This window comes from Cnephaeus nilssonii (genome assembly GCF_951640355.1).
Source record: "Cnephaeus nilssonii genome assembly, chromosome: 6".
NCBI lineage: Eukaryota > Metazoa > Chordata > Mammalia > Chiroptera > Vespertilionidae > Cnephaeus > Cnephaeus nilssonii.
This window is the reverse complement of record NC_137077.1, coordinates 33,740,369-33,761,176: the sequence shown is the minus strand read 5'-3', so window position 1 is coordinate 33,761,176 and position 20,808 is coordinate 33,740,369. Positions and strand designations below refer to the sequence as shown.

The following is a 20,808-nucleotide window of genomic DNA, read 5'->3' as shown; positions in this document are numbered from 1 at the left end:
CTCTTTCTTGCCTTTAAATATTTGTTAATTATTAAACTAATGATATTTGGTAGTATCTTTCTTAGAATATGGGAAAATTAAGTGACATTTAGATCTTTTATTAAATCTAAGTGATTAAAACACAAAATAGAAAGATCATAGTTCGAAAGTTATTAAACTTGAGGCTGAATTTCATACCTAAATCTTAGTCTTGATTAACAGGAACATGAAATATTGCATGTTACTGTGTTTGTTGTTCCTTAAATATTACTTTTTTCCAGAGTTTTGCAGGTGAAAATAATTGGAACAAAAGCTCAGATATATAAATACTCCCCTAGACTCCCTTTTACTAAACTATCTGTGAATTATAAACTACTTATTCTCAAAATTCTTCAAGTTTTAATTATTTGCAAGGCATGATCACATTGAGTTATTCAGTGCAGGGTGAGTCTAAAGCCAAAGCATCATAATTCCTGAATTCAAATGTATCCAATAGCTATTGTTTTATGAATCTAGTAGTAGATATTTTTAATTGTGTTACTTAAAAAGGAAATTAGTGTCATATTATGAAAATATGATCCTTAGAAACATAAAGATATCTTTTTTCTTTTTTCCTTATAATATAGGTAACACTATACCTAAAATGTCAAGATCTCTACTAAAAGTATTTATGAATATTTATATAAAAAGCTGTTAAATAAGAGAAAGCATTAAATACTATGAATCTAGTATATGAGAACAGCTAACCAAGTTGAACTCTTGATTCTTCATAGATTGAGATTTTTGTTTCATAGACTGAGAGTGAATGTGATACCAGGCCCTGGGAAAAATACCCTTATTTTCATAATATTTTTAGTTTACTTCAATGCCATATATTATACCTATTGATACAAGGCATAAAGTTTATCCTTTCTGGTATGGAACACTCTTTACTCCCAAGATTGAGTGTAATTATTGAGGAAGACACAGCTCGGTAACGTGAAATTTGAAGTGCATAAGTATGCAGTTTTTGGGTTAGTGTGAAGTCATAATCAGAAAGCCAGGAGACAGGAGCCAAGAGGGCGGAGGTTGAGAGTCCTAGAGTGGAATGGCAAGAGCTTCACAGGTACAAAGGAGAGTGGAGGATGGAGAATTTTTACATGGCATTGGGAATTTAGGAGAATGCAGATCATACCTCTGGGAACAGTGCAATCTGTGGTTTGATAGATGAAGGAGAAGGAGCCTCCACTTAACAACATGCAAGGGGAATCCATGTCTTAGAAAAGCCCGAGGAGTTAGAGGGAAGGTTCTGTTGACAAGCGGAGGTGACACATGTGTCTCTCACACATGTCCCTTCTCACCCTAATTTCCTCTGATCCAGAATACTGCAGGGACCTCTTATGTGGATTCCTTACCTTCAACCTCCATTCTGCCTGCCCCAGTCATTCATTCTGACCACACCTCTGATTCTGTCTCTTATTCGTTCAAATGCCTTTGTGAGATTGGTGCTGGCTGTGGGATGCTTGGTTTATAATCATCAACCTGGAAGCCCAGATCATTCTGTTGTCATGTCTGGGTCTTTGCCGGTCTCCATCCCTTTTGTCACACAAATTGCACCTGGAATTGCCCATACCCCCATACCTGCATACTTATCTCTATACCATATTCTTCTTTTTCACAGGAAATAACGACGTTCCTACTATGACTTTAACTTCCATGATGGGAACATGTAACAAGGAAAACTGCTCACCCACGATACCAGCTTCAAATACAGGTCTGTAAAAATGACTCCAGAGCAGTATGTACTTGTTACATCCGCAGTTATGTTTATTTGATAGAGTTGCTCTAGGAATTTCATGGTAGTTTGAAAGAGAAAAATGGAGGCTGAAAGAACCAAGAAGTTTCAAACTAGAGAAAGGATTTTCGAATCTGCCATTTTATATCCCCACCCTGTTCCTTCTATTATTTCTACTCATGATAATTTATCAAACTTACCCTGTCATACAGGCTGTTAAAAATTCTACTACCATATTGCAAACCCATACCACACTAAGCAAGACCCTTTTAACTGTATCGCCTTTAACAAAGAATCTGGAAACACATGGGCTTAGAATTCAGAAGTCTTGGTTATAACCCTGATCTTGCCACTTTCTAGCTGTCTGTCTTAGACATATTATGCAAATTCCCTGGACTTTGTTCAGTTGGCTGGGCCAGAGAGGGAAGGAGGGAGGAAGAGACAGAGAGAATATGATACTTGCCCTGCTTCCAAAGAAGCAAATAAAACCATGCATATAAAAATCATATTTTAAACTCAGATTGTTCTCAGTAGTTTGGAAACTATGGCATATGTGAAATTTAATGAGCCGTAGAAGGAATTAGTGATCTGTTTCCAGAAGCAGCAACAATTTAGAGTGTATAGGTCTTTAAATAGTTCGAGAGTTTTATATATGTACTAGAGGCCCGGTGCACAAAATTCATGCATGGGTAGGGTCCCTAGGCCTGGCTGGCAATCAGGGCCGATCTGTGGTGCGACCGGTGGAGTGATCGGGGAGTGGGGTGGGGGGCGCTGGCACCCACCTTGGCTGGCCTGAGGGCTGGGAGAAGCTCCTGTGTTGAGCGTCATAGCGACCAGTCGTTCTGCCGTTCAGTCGATTTGCATATTAGGGTTTTATTACATAGGATGTGTGTGTATGTGTGTATATATAATGGATTTAATCTACATTATGCTAATGAAGGACAACATTGGACTCAGGGAAGATGTAGGAAGGAAGAGTTAAGCACAGTGTAAGGATGGATTTCCCCTCTTCCATCTGGGAGCACATTGTCTGGTTATAAATGATGTACCTTCATTCCTGACTTGCCTTTTCCTTGAGAAGTTGAACTATTGCTTGAAGAGGAATGGAGAGTCCCTTCTACTGACTCAATGTTTAGTGCTTTATAACCTAAAGGGAGAAAAAAAAACACACAGGAATACATTTATCCCAATGTCCCAGCCGCTATAGGCACTGTAAGCAGTAGTCACCAAGAACTTTTTCTTCCCCTACCTCCTGGGAACCCAGTCAAAGCTTCCAAACAATTAACTGGCTCATTCTCTGCTCAAGTAGCTTACTGTGCTCTGTAGTTTCTAAAGTCCTGTTACACACATCCTCCAGTTTCCCCTTCAATTCTTCAGCCTTCTTCACAGTTTGCAGCACTGACTCTTGGGGTAACATTCCAGGTGAAGGAGTTGAGGGGTGGTATCTTATTCTGGATAGTGGGATTTGCAATCACACCACACTCTTGACCCCATATGTGGCTGACTCTTGGCTAAAATGCCATTCTTCACATAAATACCTATCCTGTACTTATATGATTGGGAGTTTGGGAATTTCAAGGGTAAAAGCATGCATTTATTTCTATTTATTTCTGCCAACCTGTAATCCAAGGGCCATTCCATTTTGTCCTGTAGATAGATGAGGAGTTTTCTGACCAGCTGCTCTCTAGGTTTTAAGTCCCTCCCAGTTCTAAGGTGCCATGCATGGTGCAGCTGGTCAGAAAACTCCTCATCTATTCGATTCTGTTAAGCACTGTACTCTCTCATGTCATCCTCAAGTTTGATCAGCTCTAGAACAGGGGTTGGCAAACTGTGGCCCATGAGGAAATCTGACTTGTCATCTTGGGCTAAGAATGGTTGTAACATTATTTTAAGGTGTGTGGGTTTTTTTCCTTTAAAGAAAAATATGCAGTGGAAACTGTACATGGCCCACAAAGCCAATTTGTCATCTGGCTCTTTAGAAAAAAATTGCCAACCTCTGCTCTAAAAGATTTTTATTAAAGGTGCTAGAAATTCTGCATAGGACAGTGCTAGGGACAGAGTTCTTTAGCTTGCTTCTAGAAACATGCCTTCACATTGACTTAGTCATCTTTAGCACAGTTCTTTAGCCACATAGAAATTTGTCTTAAATAGACTATCATTTAGCCCATGTTTCTCCATCTTAAAAAACACACACAATTATTAAGCTCCTTCTCAAAGCCTCCTTGCCAAAGCCCACATACATAATGTCTCCCACATCCCCAATTTGAGGTTAGTCTGAATGCATGCTGGCCTCTCTTGATCTCGACTCCTTCCCACACTATCACTTTAATGATCCACTTTGGTGTGTTATCTTGGGGACCAGCATCAAGTTCATCTGTGAGCAGCTTGCAGAATCTGTCACAATCTCAAATTTAGATCTGCAGATGCCTCTGTGCTCTTATCATTATCCATGATTTTTAAAAAATTACAGAGAGGGATTTTGAAAACTTGGACATGGTTTAAGTAATTTGGTAAAATTAAGTCCTATATAATAAAAGCCTAATATGCTAAGTGTCCACTTGTCTGGTCGTCCGTTCAACCAATCAAAGCGTAATATGCTAATGATATGCTAAGGCTGCTCAGCCTCTTGCTAGGACATCCACTGACCACCAGGGGGAAGGCGCTCCAACTGGTAGGTTAGCTTGCTGTTGGGATCTGGCTGATTGGGACTGAGATGGGCCGAACATGCTCTGGAGCCCTCCCACAGTCCCTCCCCGGCTGGCCAACCTCCTGTGTCCCTCCCTGGCCCTGATCGTGCACTGGTGGGGTCCCTCAGCCTAGCCTATGCCCTCTCGCAATCCGGGACCCCTTGGGGGATGTCATAGAGCCAGCTTCAGCCCAATCCCACAGGCCAGGCTGAGGGATCCCACTGGTGCACAAATTCGTGCACCAGGCCTCTAGTAGCTAGATAAAATTAAATAGTTCAGGATCTGTGGGGCACCTTGAATATCGATTATTATTACCAGTATATGTCTTCTTTTCTAGTCAGCATTCTTTCTCCTTAACAGAGTATGAAAAATAACATTTTTACAATTTAGTTTCTTGTTAGCACAAATATTTTAATAACATGGTTCCAACCTATATAATAACCCTATTCCTGCATTGCTCTTGTATATCTGAATATTACTTTTAATTTACTTCCTTTATTTTAAAGAAAATACACTTTATGGTTTGATCTTTAAGAATAGATTACTTTGCCAGTGAACCAACAACAAAGCTAGTGTTTCTCCCACCAGTCTAGAATAATGGCTGACCCACGCGTCTTGCACAGCCTTTAAGCTAGTAATGCTCATCCAGTGTGGGAGACGGAAGCTCCTGAGGCACCGTGAGGTAACTGCTCCTGGAGGGAGGTCTTCCAGATCAGACATGGTGTAAGCATATCCCAAGTCCTGGCTGCCCAGCTCTTACAATTCTGCAGAGTTTAGGCTTTCTGCAATTCCCCAGGCACTGACGTTGATTCTCCTCTAGGCATTCTATTGTAATTGTTTCATATGCTATAACTAATGGGGATATTTTAATCTTAACTTTGAAAAAGTGAAGTGAATATTTTTGTAAAACAGGAAATTAGTTGTCTACACAGTACATTATTTGATGCTGGTAATAGTAATAATTTTTAAAACCTTGTATATTCATTCAGATATCAATATTTGTTGAGCCTATACTATTGGCCAGTCAACATGCTAGGTATTATACTGTTGAGTAAACAAACGTAAATCCTGGCCCATAATGGAACTTATAAAATAGTGGGGGAAGCATAAAAACAGTTATAAATTATGGTGAGTCCTGTAGGCAGCTCTATGAGGGGTAGTCACGAGAGAGCCTGGCTGTAGGAAGATCAAATAGAAAGGCATTCCTGAGGAGGAATTATTTAAACCAAAACATGAGGTGAGAAGGAGCCAGTCAGGCCAAGAGGAAGGAGAAGTGCATCCTGGTCCCAGGGATGCATGAGTCTAGTTCAAGGATAGATGGATGCGACTAATTATCCTCATGTTATAGGTACAAACACCGAAGAACCTTATGTAAGATCACATGGCTAGTAAATCAATCTAGATCTCTGAACTCCAGCCTTCTCAGTTTTATTGCCTCTTAATTACTAAATGATTAATCCCTGTAAATTATTTTTTTCCTAACCCAAATTTAGAGATTGTTAAAATTATGCATATTGTATTTCCTTTCAAAGAATGCTTGGATAGATTGTCTTTATGCATACCGTGTTCTAAAGGCAGTTTCTTAAATATTCTCTCTTATGTGTTTATCAGCTGGGATTAATTCCCTTCCCTCCACTGCCTTGGGGGATATTTAGCAATGTCTCCAGACATGTTTGGTTGTTGGAACTCTGGGAGAAGTGCAACTAGCATTCAGTGTGTAGAGGCCAGGGATGCTGCTAACCATCCCACAATGCACAGGACACCCCCACCACAAAGGATTATCCATCACAAAATGTCAGCAGTGTTGAGGTTGAGAAACTCTGTCCTTTTACGAAGTCTATTTGGATATTAGTTTGTAACTCTGGACACAAATATGTAAAAGGCTTCCTGTAAAAACCTCTACAACCTCTTACTCACCTAAAATATTACACAAAGAACACCTTCTCTTTTATCTATGGACTGATGGGGACAGCCCTTCCAGGTGTATTGTTCAAGGAACAAAGTCGTCTTTTTTCCTTTCTCATTTTTTAAGGCTCCACCTGAGATGGGAATGGTGGGGAGAGGCGGAATGATGGGCACAGGCGGTATGATTTTTCATGAAAAACCCCCAGTGTGCCGCGCCAGCACAGCCAAGGGTTCAGCGAGCCTGAGGGAGGGCCGGCGAAGGATGAAGAAAAGACAGACAAAGAGAATAAGCTGGGTCTAGGTGAATCTTCTGTGCCTGGCTGAGGCCACAGAACAGATCCAGACTGCAAGCTGAGCCTTTATTTTATAGTCAGAGGTAAACAAGATAATTTACAATGTTCTTGTAAATTTCACTTGTTTTGGCAGCATTCGCTGCACCTCCCACAGCCCATTAGCTACCCAGGAAAGATCTAGGGATGGTCACAAAATCAAGCTTAGTTATGCATAACTACCCCCTACACCCCAGAGTAGAGAGGAAAGGATAGTGGAGGAATTTCAGCACCAGAGGTGTGAGAGAGAGAGACATTGTTCAGAGAGATGGTGGCAATAGCCTTTCACACTCAGGGATCATTCCTAAATCAGTATGAAGAACTACAGGAAAGCCTGTATCCACCTACTCTTTCTTCTGAGCCCTTTTTGCATTTAATATAGTGAGTACTAAACATCATCTGATTGAAAATTCCATGGATTTAATCTTCTAGCCCTTGCCCCCTTTAAATTTTGGCCATATGTATTTAACTGCAAAAGTAGCACGAAAGCTAGAACCTGGTGTTTGCTGTGCAGCATGTGTCACTTAGATTTAAAAATAACTTTTCTATGTCTAAGACCAGGATTACGTTTTAATTTGCAAACCCTAGTGTGCATTTGTGATGGGCTTGGCTTGTTACCTTGTGGACAGCGGGACCCCATTACAAAGGCTCAGACACACACAGCAACATAATAACAAGCCTTGTGGCGACTGGGAGGCTGCAGCCGAGGAAGGTCCAGCCGATGCCGGTGGGTCATTGTCCCAGCAGCAGCATGGTAACTGGCAACCAACTGTGGCTGGAAAAAAAAGAATTTTTATTTCATTTATTGCAGGCCTCCCTGACTTCCTATAAAATATTCACTTAAAAATAAACCAAAAAAAAAAGTATTTTCCAGAAAAGTAAGGCCTGTTTGAGACAATTTACAAAATACAAAATATAGTCACAGTTCTTTTCTAAGTAAAAATAATTTGAATATATAGAAAGGGAAGTTCACAGGTGGCTAACATTTAGAAGTAATTCAAATTTGATATGTTTTGGTATTGTACTTTAACGAAAAAGGTTGATGAATACAAGAAACTGATAAGCTTCCTTTTGAGTGCCCAGTGTTTTAATTTTTTTTCCTATTAAAAAATTTTTAAAATCAGCATTTCCATAATAACTCAATTTTAATTGAAGTTTAAGACTAACAAGGTGTTTTTAATTGCACTCAAATTTTAAATATATCCCAATGACAATCTATTGCTTTCTAAGAAACCATAAAAATGAATAATTTAATTATTAAAGCAGAAAAAATAGCATTATTAAATACTCCTATTCAAGCCTGTCCAGTATTTTTATAAAAACTTTGTAATAGAACAGACTTTGTAATAGAACAGTTTCTCAACCTCAACACTATTGACATTTTAGCCAAACACTTCAATAGGAGGGAACTATTTCAGAACCAATAGAATATATTTTTATTCCTTTCTTCATATGAAACATTTTATTTCTATTATGAATTAAGAAAAAATATTTTACTGATACTCAACTGAATATGAGAGTAACTTAATCTCATGTTGTTCAAGTATAAAATGTATTATGTTAAAACTATAATTTTGCATAAGAGTTTACAGCCATCTATACTAATAAAAGGGTAATATGCTAATTAAACCGGGAGACCTTCCAGACGTCCTTCCAGACAAAGCCATGGTGGAGGGGTCAAGACAGAGGCAGTTAGGGGTAATCAGGCCAGCAGGGGGGGGGGGGGTAGTTGGGGGCGATCAGGCTGGAAGGCAAAGTCGTTAAGGGTGATCAGGCAGGCAGGCACGTGAGTGGTTAGGAGCCAGTGGTCCTGGATTGTGAGAGGGATGTCCGACCGCCAGTTTAGGCCTGATTCCACAGGGATTGGGCCTAAACTGTCAACCAGACATCCCCCGAGGGGTCCCAGATTGGAGAGGGTGCAGGCCGGGCTAAGGGACACCCTCCCCCCGTGCACGAATTTCGTGCACTGCGCCACTAGTCTATATATATAAAAGCCTAAGTGACCAAATGACTGAATGACTGGTCGACCAGTTGCTATGATGCGCACTGACCACCAGGGGACAGACGCTCAATGCACAGAATCAGGCTCCCTCCTGTCTGGATTGGGCCTGCAGAGATCAGACCTGCAGGGATTGGGATCGAGGCCACAGTGATCGGGCCTTTGGAGTTGGGCCTGTGGGGATCAGGTCGAAACTGGCTCTCCGACATCCCCTGAGGGGTCCCAGATTGTGAGAGGGCACAAGCCAGGCTGAGGGACCCCTCTAGTTTATTAATAATGATCATTATGATACCTAGAATTTGTTCCACCCTATGTCCCAAACAATGTTTTAAGTTCCTTACCTGTAAATATTTAGTTCTTTTCAAATGTCTCCATATTAGAAGTCTGTTTCTACTAATTCTTCCCATTCACATGTAAACAACCATGATCTTTCACTTCTTTTATCACTACTTCTGTTTTCATCATTACCCCTTTGCCACCATCAGCTACACCATTTTTCTTACATCTTTTCCTTGCTGTCACCAGTTCCCTCTCTTCCTCCTAAGTCCTAATTGAACCTTCCTCTGCAAACTAATAACCTATCATTCCTCTTCCTTTCAGCAACAAATGTTCCTATGAAACATTGGCTGCACTCTCTCCTTCAATTTCTGCATCAGCCATCTTCTCTTTCACTATTTGCCATCTTCTTATTATTACCTATGACCTAATTGTGAAATCCAGCTACCTTTTGTTGATTCTCATTGCCTTTGGCCCTTCTGTAATTTTGACTCTTTTTTTTATACCTTTTCCATCTTTATATTATTTTCTTCCTTCATCTGGGATCCTAGTACTCTCCCAGCTTTCTTGTCTTCTCTAGCTTTTTAAAGTGTTTTCTCATCTTCTTATCCTGTAAGCTTAAGCGTCATCTGAGAGTCTTTCCTTATCTTCATTAGAACACCCAGTTCCTCCTTCTGAATTGGCTGTTTCTATGACCTAATGGGACCATCCTTTCCCAAGTCACCTCTGGCTGGAAGCGTCAGTGTGCTATTTAACGCTGTCTTCTCCCCCGTGCCTGGAGTCCCGTCAGCTCCCGCTCATTCATTCTTTCCATCCCCACTGTCATTGCCCTGTTGAGGCTCACAGCACATCATACCTGAATTATGGCAACTGCCTCCTAAGGGGTCTTTCTACCTCTGCTCATTCTCTCCTGTTCAATTCACCCGCTATATCACCACTAGACTACTTGTCAAAAATCACTGCTTTGAATATTTCCTTGTCTTCCCACAACTCAGGATTTCTGCCATGGTCCATCGCTTGCCAAATAAAATCCCAAACTCTCTCGAGCTTCACAGAGGGGTCTCTCCTCTGCATGCTGTGCATTTGCTGTTCATCATAACAGCGAGTATTTTTTTTTTTTTTTTTACCTCTGGGCTCTCTGCTCATGCCATGTGAAATGCCTCTCTACTCCTGTCTCAGTCCATGGAATGAATATTCAAGGCAAACTTGGAGTCTACATTAATCCGAGGGACTCCCCATGGTATTAAAGGTTCTCTCCCTATTCTAATCTCTTGTCACTACTTCTGTGGCTTTTATCACATGTTAATTTGCCTTACTACCTGAGTACAGTAAGTCCTCACTCGACATTATGGATAGATTCTTGGAAACGACGTAAAGCGAAGCCAGTTTGACTGTAGGCTAATTGATGTAAACAAGAGTTCAGTTCCGGTGGCACCCCCTCATCATTATAAAGAAATGATGTTGAACAAAATGACATTATTCAAGGACCTGCAATACATGTTTTATCTCATACTGTTTCACCACCTACATGGTACACCACCCACCCCTGCGGAAAGTCCTCCAGTGGCTCTCCACAGCTTCCAGGACAAAGTTTAAACCCTTCATCGTGGCGTCTGAGTGTCTCCTGATCTGGTGCCTGCCCACTTCTCTTCTCACGGCTCCCACACTCGTCTGCATCCACCCAAGTCCCATCGTTCCAATCCGCTTGCAGTTCCCCAACGCCCCATATGCTTTCATGCCTGTTTTGCCTTTGCTCTTCCCACTTGACCTGCCTGGAATGTTTTTGGCTTCACTGGTTTGACTGGCCAAACAGGCCTGTCTTTCAAGAGTCAACTCAGGTGCCACCTCCTTCAGGATGCTTGTCCCTGACACCCCAGCCCAGGAGAGGCACATCCTTCCTGCCTCTGCGGTGCCCTGTGATACTGCACTGCCTGTGCTGGTCTGCTGGCCTGCCTTTCCTAGGGGAATGTACCGTTCCCTAGGGGCTGCAACACTTTCATCTTCCCACCTGTATTCCTAGCACCGAGCCCAGGGCTGTTGATGTAGTGCAATGAGGCAGGTTTGGCCTGGGGAAGCCAGCTGGTTATGTAGATAGGTCTCCACCAGGTGGCATTTACTTAGGTGAATTTGCCATGACTCAGGGCCTGGCTTTCAGCCTGAAGGCCTGGGAACTTGGCTTAACATATTGTGAGTGGATCCGTCTCACCAAGATAGAATCTTATTAACCAAGCTCACAGAGCCTACTATGTAAAACTGGCATGCCTGTGCACTAGTTATTAAGGAGCATGCTAACTGGACTGTTGCTGGCATTAACCTGACCTGGGCATTTCCCCCCTGTTTATGTGCTACCCAGAAAGCCAATTCTCTCATTGTATATTTGCAGCCAGTTTATGTTATTTCACAACGACTAATCACATGAGTTGTGCGTGGATTTTACTAGCTCACCTGTTAAAGAACAAACAACCTTATTTCTAAGTTCTTGGGGAAGAGATGGAACTCACCATTAAGTCTTTAGTAAACTTGTGTGTGACATTGCTGATTGGATAAACAAATGCAGATCCCACCACTAGATATAAGATTGCTTTGATTGAAAGGCTAATTGTGGCAAAGTAACATAAAGATCTATTCCATCTGACCTCATTACTAGAAAACCATATTTCTCTTTTGAAATTTCTTTAACTCCCTTACACGTTTCTAACTGTTTGTCTCCACGTTCTTCCTAGCCATCACATTAGAACCCAGCACCAGGTGTCCGGGACCTAAATGGCACGCTGCAGACTGAGCTCTCTCCCTGCTTTCTCTGCCTACCTTGTCTCTTCTGCTGCTCTGACTGCTGCCACCACAAGCCCTGCCTCTTCCCCATTTCTCCTTCCTCCAAAACCAGTTTTATGTCTTCTGCTTTCTAAGTCAGAAAAGTGAATTGCCTTGCGGCTCACCTCTGAGGTAAGTGGTCCAGCGCGCAGGCTCTGCTGAGACCTTTGATGCTGCATTTGGTGCCTGTACATCTCTACCTTCAGCCCTCCTCCCAGAGTGCATGGTTTAAAAAAGAAATAGCTCGGAACCAAGTGAAAAGACTGGGATCCCTCATCCAAGTGATGTTCTAATACAGTCAGTTCACAAGAGGAGAGTCAGCCTTTTGTAACAAAATACCCAAACGGGTTGGTCGTGGATCAGGTAGACGGAATTAGGCGGATTCCTTTTTCTCCTTTGGTGGTGGTTGTTTTTACACTCAGGCCTTGACAGGCAGGCGGTGGCCACACAATTCCAAAATTCAGTGCCACTGTGGTTCTTTGTAACAAGAAAAATATATTTCTGCTCACTCATCAACATTAGGAAATCCTGATTCCAGTGTCTAATTTATTTATTTATTTTTTTACTATTTTAGATGACTAGGAGATTATTACCAAGTTGGGTAATTTTGCCATTCAACAATATAAGACCAGGAATTTTTCTGTCATGTTATATCTTTTTTCTCTCCCCCCCCCCCCCCCCGATTCCTCCCTAAATATTTTCACATACATTTGCATAATATAATTTGTTCACATAAATACATTGTGCTTTTTATCCATAGCTCCATGCTGGTCATTAAGAAAGCTTAGACCTTAAGCAAATTAATGAAATAATACCTGCCTGAATTTTAAGCACCTACTATGTGTATGCCAATCTCTGTGTAATCAGAGTGTTTTACGTATCTTAAATATAATCCTCTGAAGGGTTTAATCCTTAAACAAACCTCCCATTTTACAGGACAGGCTACTGAGGTTAAGGAACTTGCCCAAGTCCCAGTTCTGGAACCGACTAGAATTTGAAGCCAGGCCTGCCTAGCTTCCTTCTGCACTCTTTTCCCGGCAATACTTTTGGTTCCTGGGTTTTCAGGAGGTCTCACCACAATCTCCTCTCCCCACAACACAACAATGCACAGTGAAGATTAGATTTCTTATAGTTTGTCCTTCTCATGCTGCCATTTTCCACTGATGGAAGGAAAAACTATTTCAGTGACTTGATCAGTCCGTGTCAGTCATGGGCTGCCACATATAAAATAGGTGTTATGTGACTTCAGAAAATTGTGTCATGGCACGGTTATGAAAAAAAAAATCTCTGGAAGTAGAAAATTGTGTATTTTTAAAACATGAGTTAAGCCTGGTCAGTGTGGCTCAGTTGGTTGAGCATCATCCGTGCCCAAAAGATCACCAGTTCAAATTCTGGTCAGGGCACATGCTTGAATTGTGGGCTTGATCCCCAATAGGGGGCGTGCAGGAGGCAGCCGATCAAAGTTGCTCATCGATGTTTCTATCTCTCTCTCCTTTTCCCTTTCTCTCTAAAAAGCAAAACAAAAATACCACAAAAAAGACATATTTTAAAAACAAACAAAAAGCACGAGTTTGCTGCATTGCTTAATTTGTGTACTTTTATAGCTGATGAAGAGTATGAAGACGGAATTGAAAGGACATGCGACACTCTCCTGATGTGCATTGTCACCGTCCTGAACCAGGGCCTCAGGAACGGCGGTGGCGTGGGCGATGTGCTGAGAAGGCCATCGAAAGATGTAAGTGGGAGGAAAAGTATTTTCATTTTATAAAATCATTTTTAAAAACTCTCTTAACAGGTGCCCGGCTAGCTCAGTCAGTAGAGCATAAGACTCTTAAAACTCTCTTAACATTATATATATATATATATATATATATATATATATATATATATATATATATATATATATATATATATTGTTTTCAGGGTGTACTCTCTAGTGTTGTTTGCTTTACAAGTATAATGGTAGCCATTAAAACCAGTTAATTGTATGCTAGGATTACATAAACATCACTAATGTACTAAAAACCTTGTTAGCGGGGTTATGAACTTTTTCCAAGTTTGAACTGTGTATTGTGTTACAGCAACAAAATCATGATTAGAGAAGTTATAGAGGAATTGAGTGTTACATAAGTAACAGAAACTAGACTGCCTTTTGTCTATCAGGTTTCTTAGGCATGAAGATTTACTCTTTGCCTCTGAATATGAGTAGCCTTTATTACTTATCCATAATGAACATAACATTTAAACAAATTCTAACAGGATTTCATATCTTAAAATGGCAAGGCTGAAAAATTTCTCATTGGCTGCAAACACCAGGCTGGGAGCTTGAAAAAAAAATCTCAGTTCTCCAGCAGGCTAGTTGTATCGTGTGGTCAGTTCATCTAATGTTTCCTCTTTATGATATAGCTGGATTACATGACCTCTCATGTGTACTTTAATACTGTTCATCAAGTAGAAATAGCTTGAGCTGTATGTACTTGACCCTGTATGTAAGGCCAAGAACAAAACCTATTCCAGAACTTGACAAATCATTAGGTCCTCCTCAACTCCTTAATCTGTTGACTTTTGGAATCGATATTTGTATATCTTTTGTGCAACTTGTGGGATGCAATCTACTGCACCAAAATGCATTTAGCATGATGAGTTACTTAATAAAAAGCAAGTCTCTCCATGGCAGGGGTGCGAATGGGGGTGGTATAAGTCCCAGGGAATGGAAGGGGTTCTAGGAACAGGCTGTGAAGCTTTTCTCATTACATTTAAAGAAAATGAAGGTAGAAAGCGGGTCTTATTTTTTCCCAACTTGGAATATTATTTATATTAATTTATCAAATATTTATTGAATATATTCTCTTTGCTAGACAATATGCTGAATCACCATGCATTGAAAATGTGTATGCGTATATATTTTTTATTTTAAATTTTTATTTCAGGAGCCCTTGTTTGCTGCCCGAGTGGTATATGACCTTCTTTTCTATTTCATTGTCATCATTATTGTTCTTAACTTGATTTTTGGTGTCATCATTGATACTTTTGCTGATCTCAGAAGTGAGAAACAGAAAAAAGAAGAAATTCTAAAGACAACCTGCTTCATCTGTGGTAAGTGTTCTCAAGATACTAAAATAATAGGTGACACTGCCCAGGAGGGGCTAGAATGGTATTTACTTGCCATGCTTTGGGGAAAATTGTTTCAAAATGGAAGCTAGATAACATTCAGATTATGTAACTGAGCATTGGACTGGGATTCTCTGTTCCATAAATAGATAGAATAATTACATCCCAAAGCTATCCTGTCATTATTTCTGCAATTTCTATGATTCTCTGACTATGGAATATGTTGCAAAATGCCAAAAGGTTCCATCAACTGGTAAATAGATTTTTCATCACAGTAACATATTGATTAAATAACAGAATGATTTTTTATTTTGTTAGATTATGAATTCACACATGATTTTTTCCAGTAACTTGAACTTTTACTCGCTGACACTTTTCTGTACTGTGTTGCTTTATCTGTTCTCTCTCTCTCTCTCTCTCTCTCTCTCTCTCTCTCTCTCTCTCTCTCTCTCACACACACACACACACACACACACACACACACACACACACTGTCCTCCCTTCTCCCATTATTATCTCTCTCAGGTCCAACCTTTTCTTTGTCCTCATCATTCCCTTTGGCTCTACCCTCTTCTCCATATACCACAGCTTTCTGGCTTTAGTTTTCTCTGTAGCTGGCCTAGTTATCCTAGAATCCTTTCCAATCCTGAAATAATCCCCAGCTCCAGATTACACTCACCATCTATTTTTCCATGTTGGGCTGAAGAATCTTTTGATAAAAGTCACAAAACAAGCATAAGAGCTTCACTACAACATTTTCTTATATAACTTAAATTGGACCCTCAGTAAATCCCATTCCCTTTTTGGTTTGTCTTTTGTCAACTGTCTCATTCCCCTATATAGTAAATGTTGTTAAGAGAGTTTTAAAAAATGATTTAAACCATGCACTCTGGGAGGAGGGCTGAAGGTGGCTCTTCCAAACCTTTCCAACATTGCTCCACCAGTTGGAGGCATACCAAGTCATAACCTGTAATAATGAGCTACATTCTAAGGGAACAAACAAAATAGACATGCCCTTCTTCTATTGTGGAATTCAAACACAATGAATATCATTGCTATGTCATGTGATAAGGGAAATGATAGAGTTCACAGGTTGCTGTATCTCTTCAGGTTGAGGTAGGGGGCAGGGAAGAGTCAGAAAAGGCTTCTTAGAAGAGATGGTGCCAGAGCTGATGGTAAAAGATGGAAGGAAGGTAGTCATATCAAAGTGAGTAGAAGCAGAGTGGCTGGTGTAAGGAAAGGCATGGAGGGAAGAAAAATAGGATGAGAATCTTCAGTTACTATAAGAAGCTCAGGGTTGCTGGAGCTTACATTTCTGAGCAGGGCATGCCAAGAGAGGAGATTGGCCAGATCATATGTAGCCTTTTATATTAAAAAGCATGGTCTTGATCCTGTAGGCTTGTAGAGGATGATCAACCATTAAAGAATGTTAAGGATAGGAAGACAGGGTTTTATTTTTGATTTGGAGCTCTGTGGCAGGAGTGGGAGGTTGTTCATCAGGGGACAATACTGGAGACAGAGGAACCAGGGATGAGGTTATTGCCGTAGTCCAAGTGAAAGGTAACAAAACCTTGATTCAGGAAACAGTCGTGGCAGCATTAAGGGTTGAGGACAGAATCAAGAAATATTTAGGAGAGCCTCACCAGTGTGGCTCAGTGGTTGACCCATGAACCAAGAGGTCATGGTTCGATTCCCAGTCAGGGCACATGCCTGGCATGTGGGCTCAATCCCCAATATAGGGTGTGCATGAGGCAGCCAGTCAATGATTTTCTCTCATCATTGATGTTTCTATGTCTCTCTCCCTCTCCTTTCCTCTCTCTGAAATGAATAAAAACATATTTTTTAAAAAGAAATATTTAGGAGATATTAAATCTCAGTGATTTGGAATGAATATGAAAGAGCTGGGGTACCTGGGTAGATGGTAGTATCAACAGCTGAGTTTGAGACTAGAAGAAGAAAAACAGTTTTAGGTAGGAATATGCTGAATTTAGCTGGAAATGCTGGAAATGAGGTATGCACTGAACACCCCAGTCAGATGCATTCAGCACAGAGATCCACATATGAGTTCTGACTCAGAGAACGTCTGCCATGGAGACAGTAATTGGGGAATCCTCAGCCTGCATATGGTAGGAAAAGCTGGAGTATAGAGAAAGACTCCTGAGTGAGAAAAGAAGATGGAGTTCAAGTGGGAAACCTCACCATTGAAAAGTTAAAAGAGAAAGAGATCACACATAATACAATCATCAAGTCCAAGTGATGTGAGGAGAACCAAGGGTGTGTGGCATGTTGAAATGAGGGGAGAAAATAGTTTGGGAAGAAAGAGATTGATTATTGATTGTCAAAGCAGAGAAAGTCAATAACATATGAACTGAAGTAGAGCCTTTGGGTTCCTCATTTAGAAGGTTTTGGTTGCTTTAGATAGAGTAGTTTCCACGAGGATGAAGACAGGTACCAGATTGCACAAAGGAAGGAAATTGGAGGAGAAAGAAGCGTCTTCTCTTTATATGTCTAGATTAGGTAGTAGGAAGCAAGATTAAGATAGAGCCAAGGAAGGTGCCATACAATAATTTCGGGATTTGGGAAGTGAACCGCTGTATTGAAGGGTGAGTTCCAAAGAAAAATAGATGCTGCCCTTGAAAATCTCTGTGTTTCGTGGTCTTGCTTTCACACTGCTTCCTCTCAGCCCTTTTCTTTATGATCGTAATAACTATTATGTCAGCGCACTACCTCTGAAAAATGGTGTGGTTTTTTTTTGAAGAATGTTATCGGTAGGGTGTGAGCCTCATTCTAAGACATGATCCTGTTTCCCATATTCTAAAAACAAAAAACATGAACAATATAATAAGGCCATCACTTAACCACCATTCCTGCTCTTCTAAGGTTTCCCTTCACTGTCAAATTCTCTTTGGCTTTTCATAGCTATTTAAAAAGCAAGCCTATAACCTATAAATTCCTTAAAACATCACAATAACCTTCATCACTAAATTGAAATGTTTTTCTCAAATCTCATAATTAATTTCCTGCTGACCTTTTCTTCTACCTTGAATTGTACATTCTCTGACTTCATCACAAGGTCCTATTTTTTTCTCTCAATCCCTAGATAAGAGGTTCTGATTTTGTCATTGACTCCTTGTCTCTTCTCTCTGCCCTCCTCTTTTACATCACTTTATTGCCAAATATGCCACCACACTCCAAGCTCTCTCCAGGCTTCTGTCCTTTGTCTTCAGTTGTTGACTGACATTTAGAAGGGTATGACTTCTAGCAGCCAACTTGACTGTGTTTAAAAACCAGTGCATCATGCCTTTCCATCTCCTCCCTCCAATCCAGCAACTTATCCTGACTTCCATATTGCAACCGTTGACCTCCCATCAGTTATCTGGATTGGGAACTTCTCCATAATTTTTAGTATCTGCTCTTTGCTCTTCCAGGTGCACTAGTTACCATGTACTAATGAATCTTCTTTCACAGACTTACTCACTGCCTTCCACATATTCCCCTAGCCACACCCTGGCTCACCCCCAGTGGCCTGCTCAGCTCTGCTAGACTAATTTTTCCCCTTTGGATTCATCATTTCCAAACTCAGAAGGCTATCAAGAGCATTGCAGTCTATAGCTCCAAAACTCTAATTTTCCTGGCATGTAAGATGCCTCACAATCGGGCCCCTTCTTTCTTTGCTTACCTTTCACCCAGTGTTCTTATTTATAGCTCAAGTTATAGTCCAACTGTATTACTCATCTGTAACTCTCCATGTGGTCTCAGTTACGGTTTTCTCCAATTTCTAGAATGTCCAAGCTCCTAAGCTGTGAACTCCTGCCCTCATTCTGAGGCACAGGTCTTATTCCATGAAGCCTTCTCTGATCTCACTAACCAAAATCAAACATGTCTGTTCCTAAATCCCTCATATCACCCTTAGCTATATGGTTCTATACATATTCTTGTTGCCTCATCTTCTTTGTTGGATACTATTTATTATTATTCTATTATAGAAAATGCATGGACTTATAGACATGTCCTGGCTAGGTGATGTTGGCCAAGTTTCCTTTCACCTTAAACTATTGTTTCCTTATCTGGAAAATGGGAATATAATGCCACATTTGGGGGTTTGGTGAGTTTAAATGAGATCCATTTATCAGGAGTCCTAGCTCAATGCTTAGCTGAGATTAAGCACTCAATACATGTTAATTTCTCTTCTTTAAGAGCTCCAGACCCATGTCATATCCATTTTTATGCTTCCATCGCATGTATTGGGAATCATTCATAAATATTTTCTTAATGAATGACTATCCAGTTATTCAGCTTCAAATTAACATTGGCTTTATGCCAATGTGCCTTAAAACCTATAAAAGAAAGTTAAAACAAGTAAGTACTAAAAGAATATATACTGTAGGCAAAAATATCTAGGTGCACTAATTCCGAGTTATTCCAATTTTTGTCACATGGGGGGCATGGTCTCTGTGGCCTACACATGCCTGCAGGGAGGCAGAGAAACCGGGAGGCACAGGGGATGTTGATACGTGGTTCATTCAAAAATTTGAGTGGCCACTTAGGTAACTTAACCTAAGAGTAAATTTAAATTGTATTTTTATATCCGTACAAATAAAATGTTGTAAAGTAGAATGAATTTAGTGTGAACATTTAAAATAAAATATAAACATTTTTAACTATTAAGAAGTGGTGCCCGGCACTTTTCCTGTAGCTTAAAATTCTCTACTCTCTGCCCTGAAAGGACCTTCAGTTCAGCACAAAACGTGATCGGTGTTATGATAACATGTATCCAGATATGCATTCATTCCTGGAGTTGCTTACCACATATAAGGTTTAATATATACCATATACATTATATGAACTTAATTACAAGAATGATTTAAACATTTGGGATATTTGGGGGCTGTGCTAGTAGCCTATAAAATAGTTGTGATTAATCTACAAATGGTTCTGGGGAGAGCCAGGTGTTAAGTTGTGATCCAAAGAGGGACAGTGTATAAGTAACAGAAGAGAGAATCTCCGCAGTGGGAGAGAATTGGCTTCAGGAGTGTGCCTAGCGACACCCATAGCAGCAACAGAGGAGGTAGATATTATGGCAGGCGATGAGAGCAGATGGGACTTTTCTAGCCTTGAAGGCAGTGACCAGATGTTTGAGAGTTATGACTCAGAAAACAATTACTAGTGATCCAAAAGGCGGTCATGATAGGGTGATAATTAGCAGATGACAGAGCTGAAGCAGTAAACATAGAAAACAAATTGGCTCTAGTGTCTGTGACAGTGATTAATTTTGAATTACTAGAGGCTGAAATTCAGAGAAAAGGAGATGTTGACAGAGCAGGTGTGACAAAATAACAAAATGGAGAAAGGATTTGTTGATGTAAGAATTCCTATCATAAGGATAGCCAGGTTCCTAGAATTAAAGATCTTTCTAGATGATCTACCAGGAGATAAAGGCTATCTTGTGAGAGGGGGGCTACTTATGTTTCTCTCTCAGTATATTAGTCCCTTATTACCCATATAAAGTCATTCACTCACTTATTTGTTCAACAGTTACTTATTGAGCATCTACTATGTGCCAGGCTATTGCAGTGAACAAAAATAGATAAAAAGCACTGTCATTATGGGGGTTACTTTCCAACATATGTAGACGGTCAAATGATGACAAGGGCTATGGAGAAAAACAAAACAGAAGATGAATTGGGATGCCTGGGTGATAGGTGGCTGTGTGCCCTTATTTTAGTCATACTGTGTAGGAAACACAGCGTAAGTATAGTCTTATTTTTCCTGAAAAGCTAGTGTTGAGCATATGAAGCTCCTCTTATGCTTCCTTTCTTTCTACCTTGGTCATCTCATCAAATACCCTGGCTTTCATTGTTCATCTTCTGTCATTTACCCTTGAATTCATATATTTACAAATGAACTCTCTGTTTTGAAGCTCCAGCCTCCTACCTA

General features: G+C 40.4%; 1 protein-coding gene across 2 annotated transcripts in view; it reads left to right on the top strand.

Moving 5' to 3' along the window:
* The window catches only part of ITPR2 (inositol 1,4,5-trisphosphate receptor type 2), a 427,719-nt gene that overhangs the window by 362,791 nt on the left and 44,120 nt on the right, over positions 1–20,808 (top strand). For both annotated transcript variants that reach the window (XM_079773600.1, XM_079773601.1), the window contains exons 52-54: positions 1,640–1,732; positions 13,365–13,495; positions 14,691–14,856. In XM_079773600.1, coding sequence (XP_079629726.1) covers positions 1,640–1,732; positions 13,365–13,495; positions 14,691–14,856 — 390 coding nt within the window. The remainder of the gene's footprint in view (positions 1–1,639; positions 1,733–13,364; positions 13,496–14,690; positions 14,857–20,808) is intronic.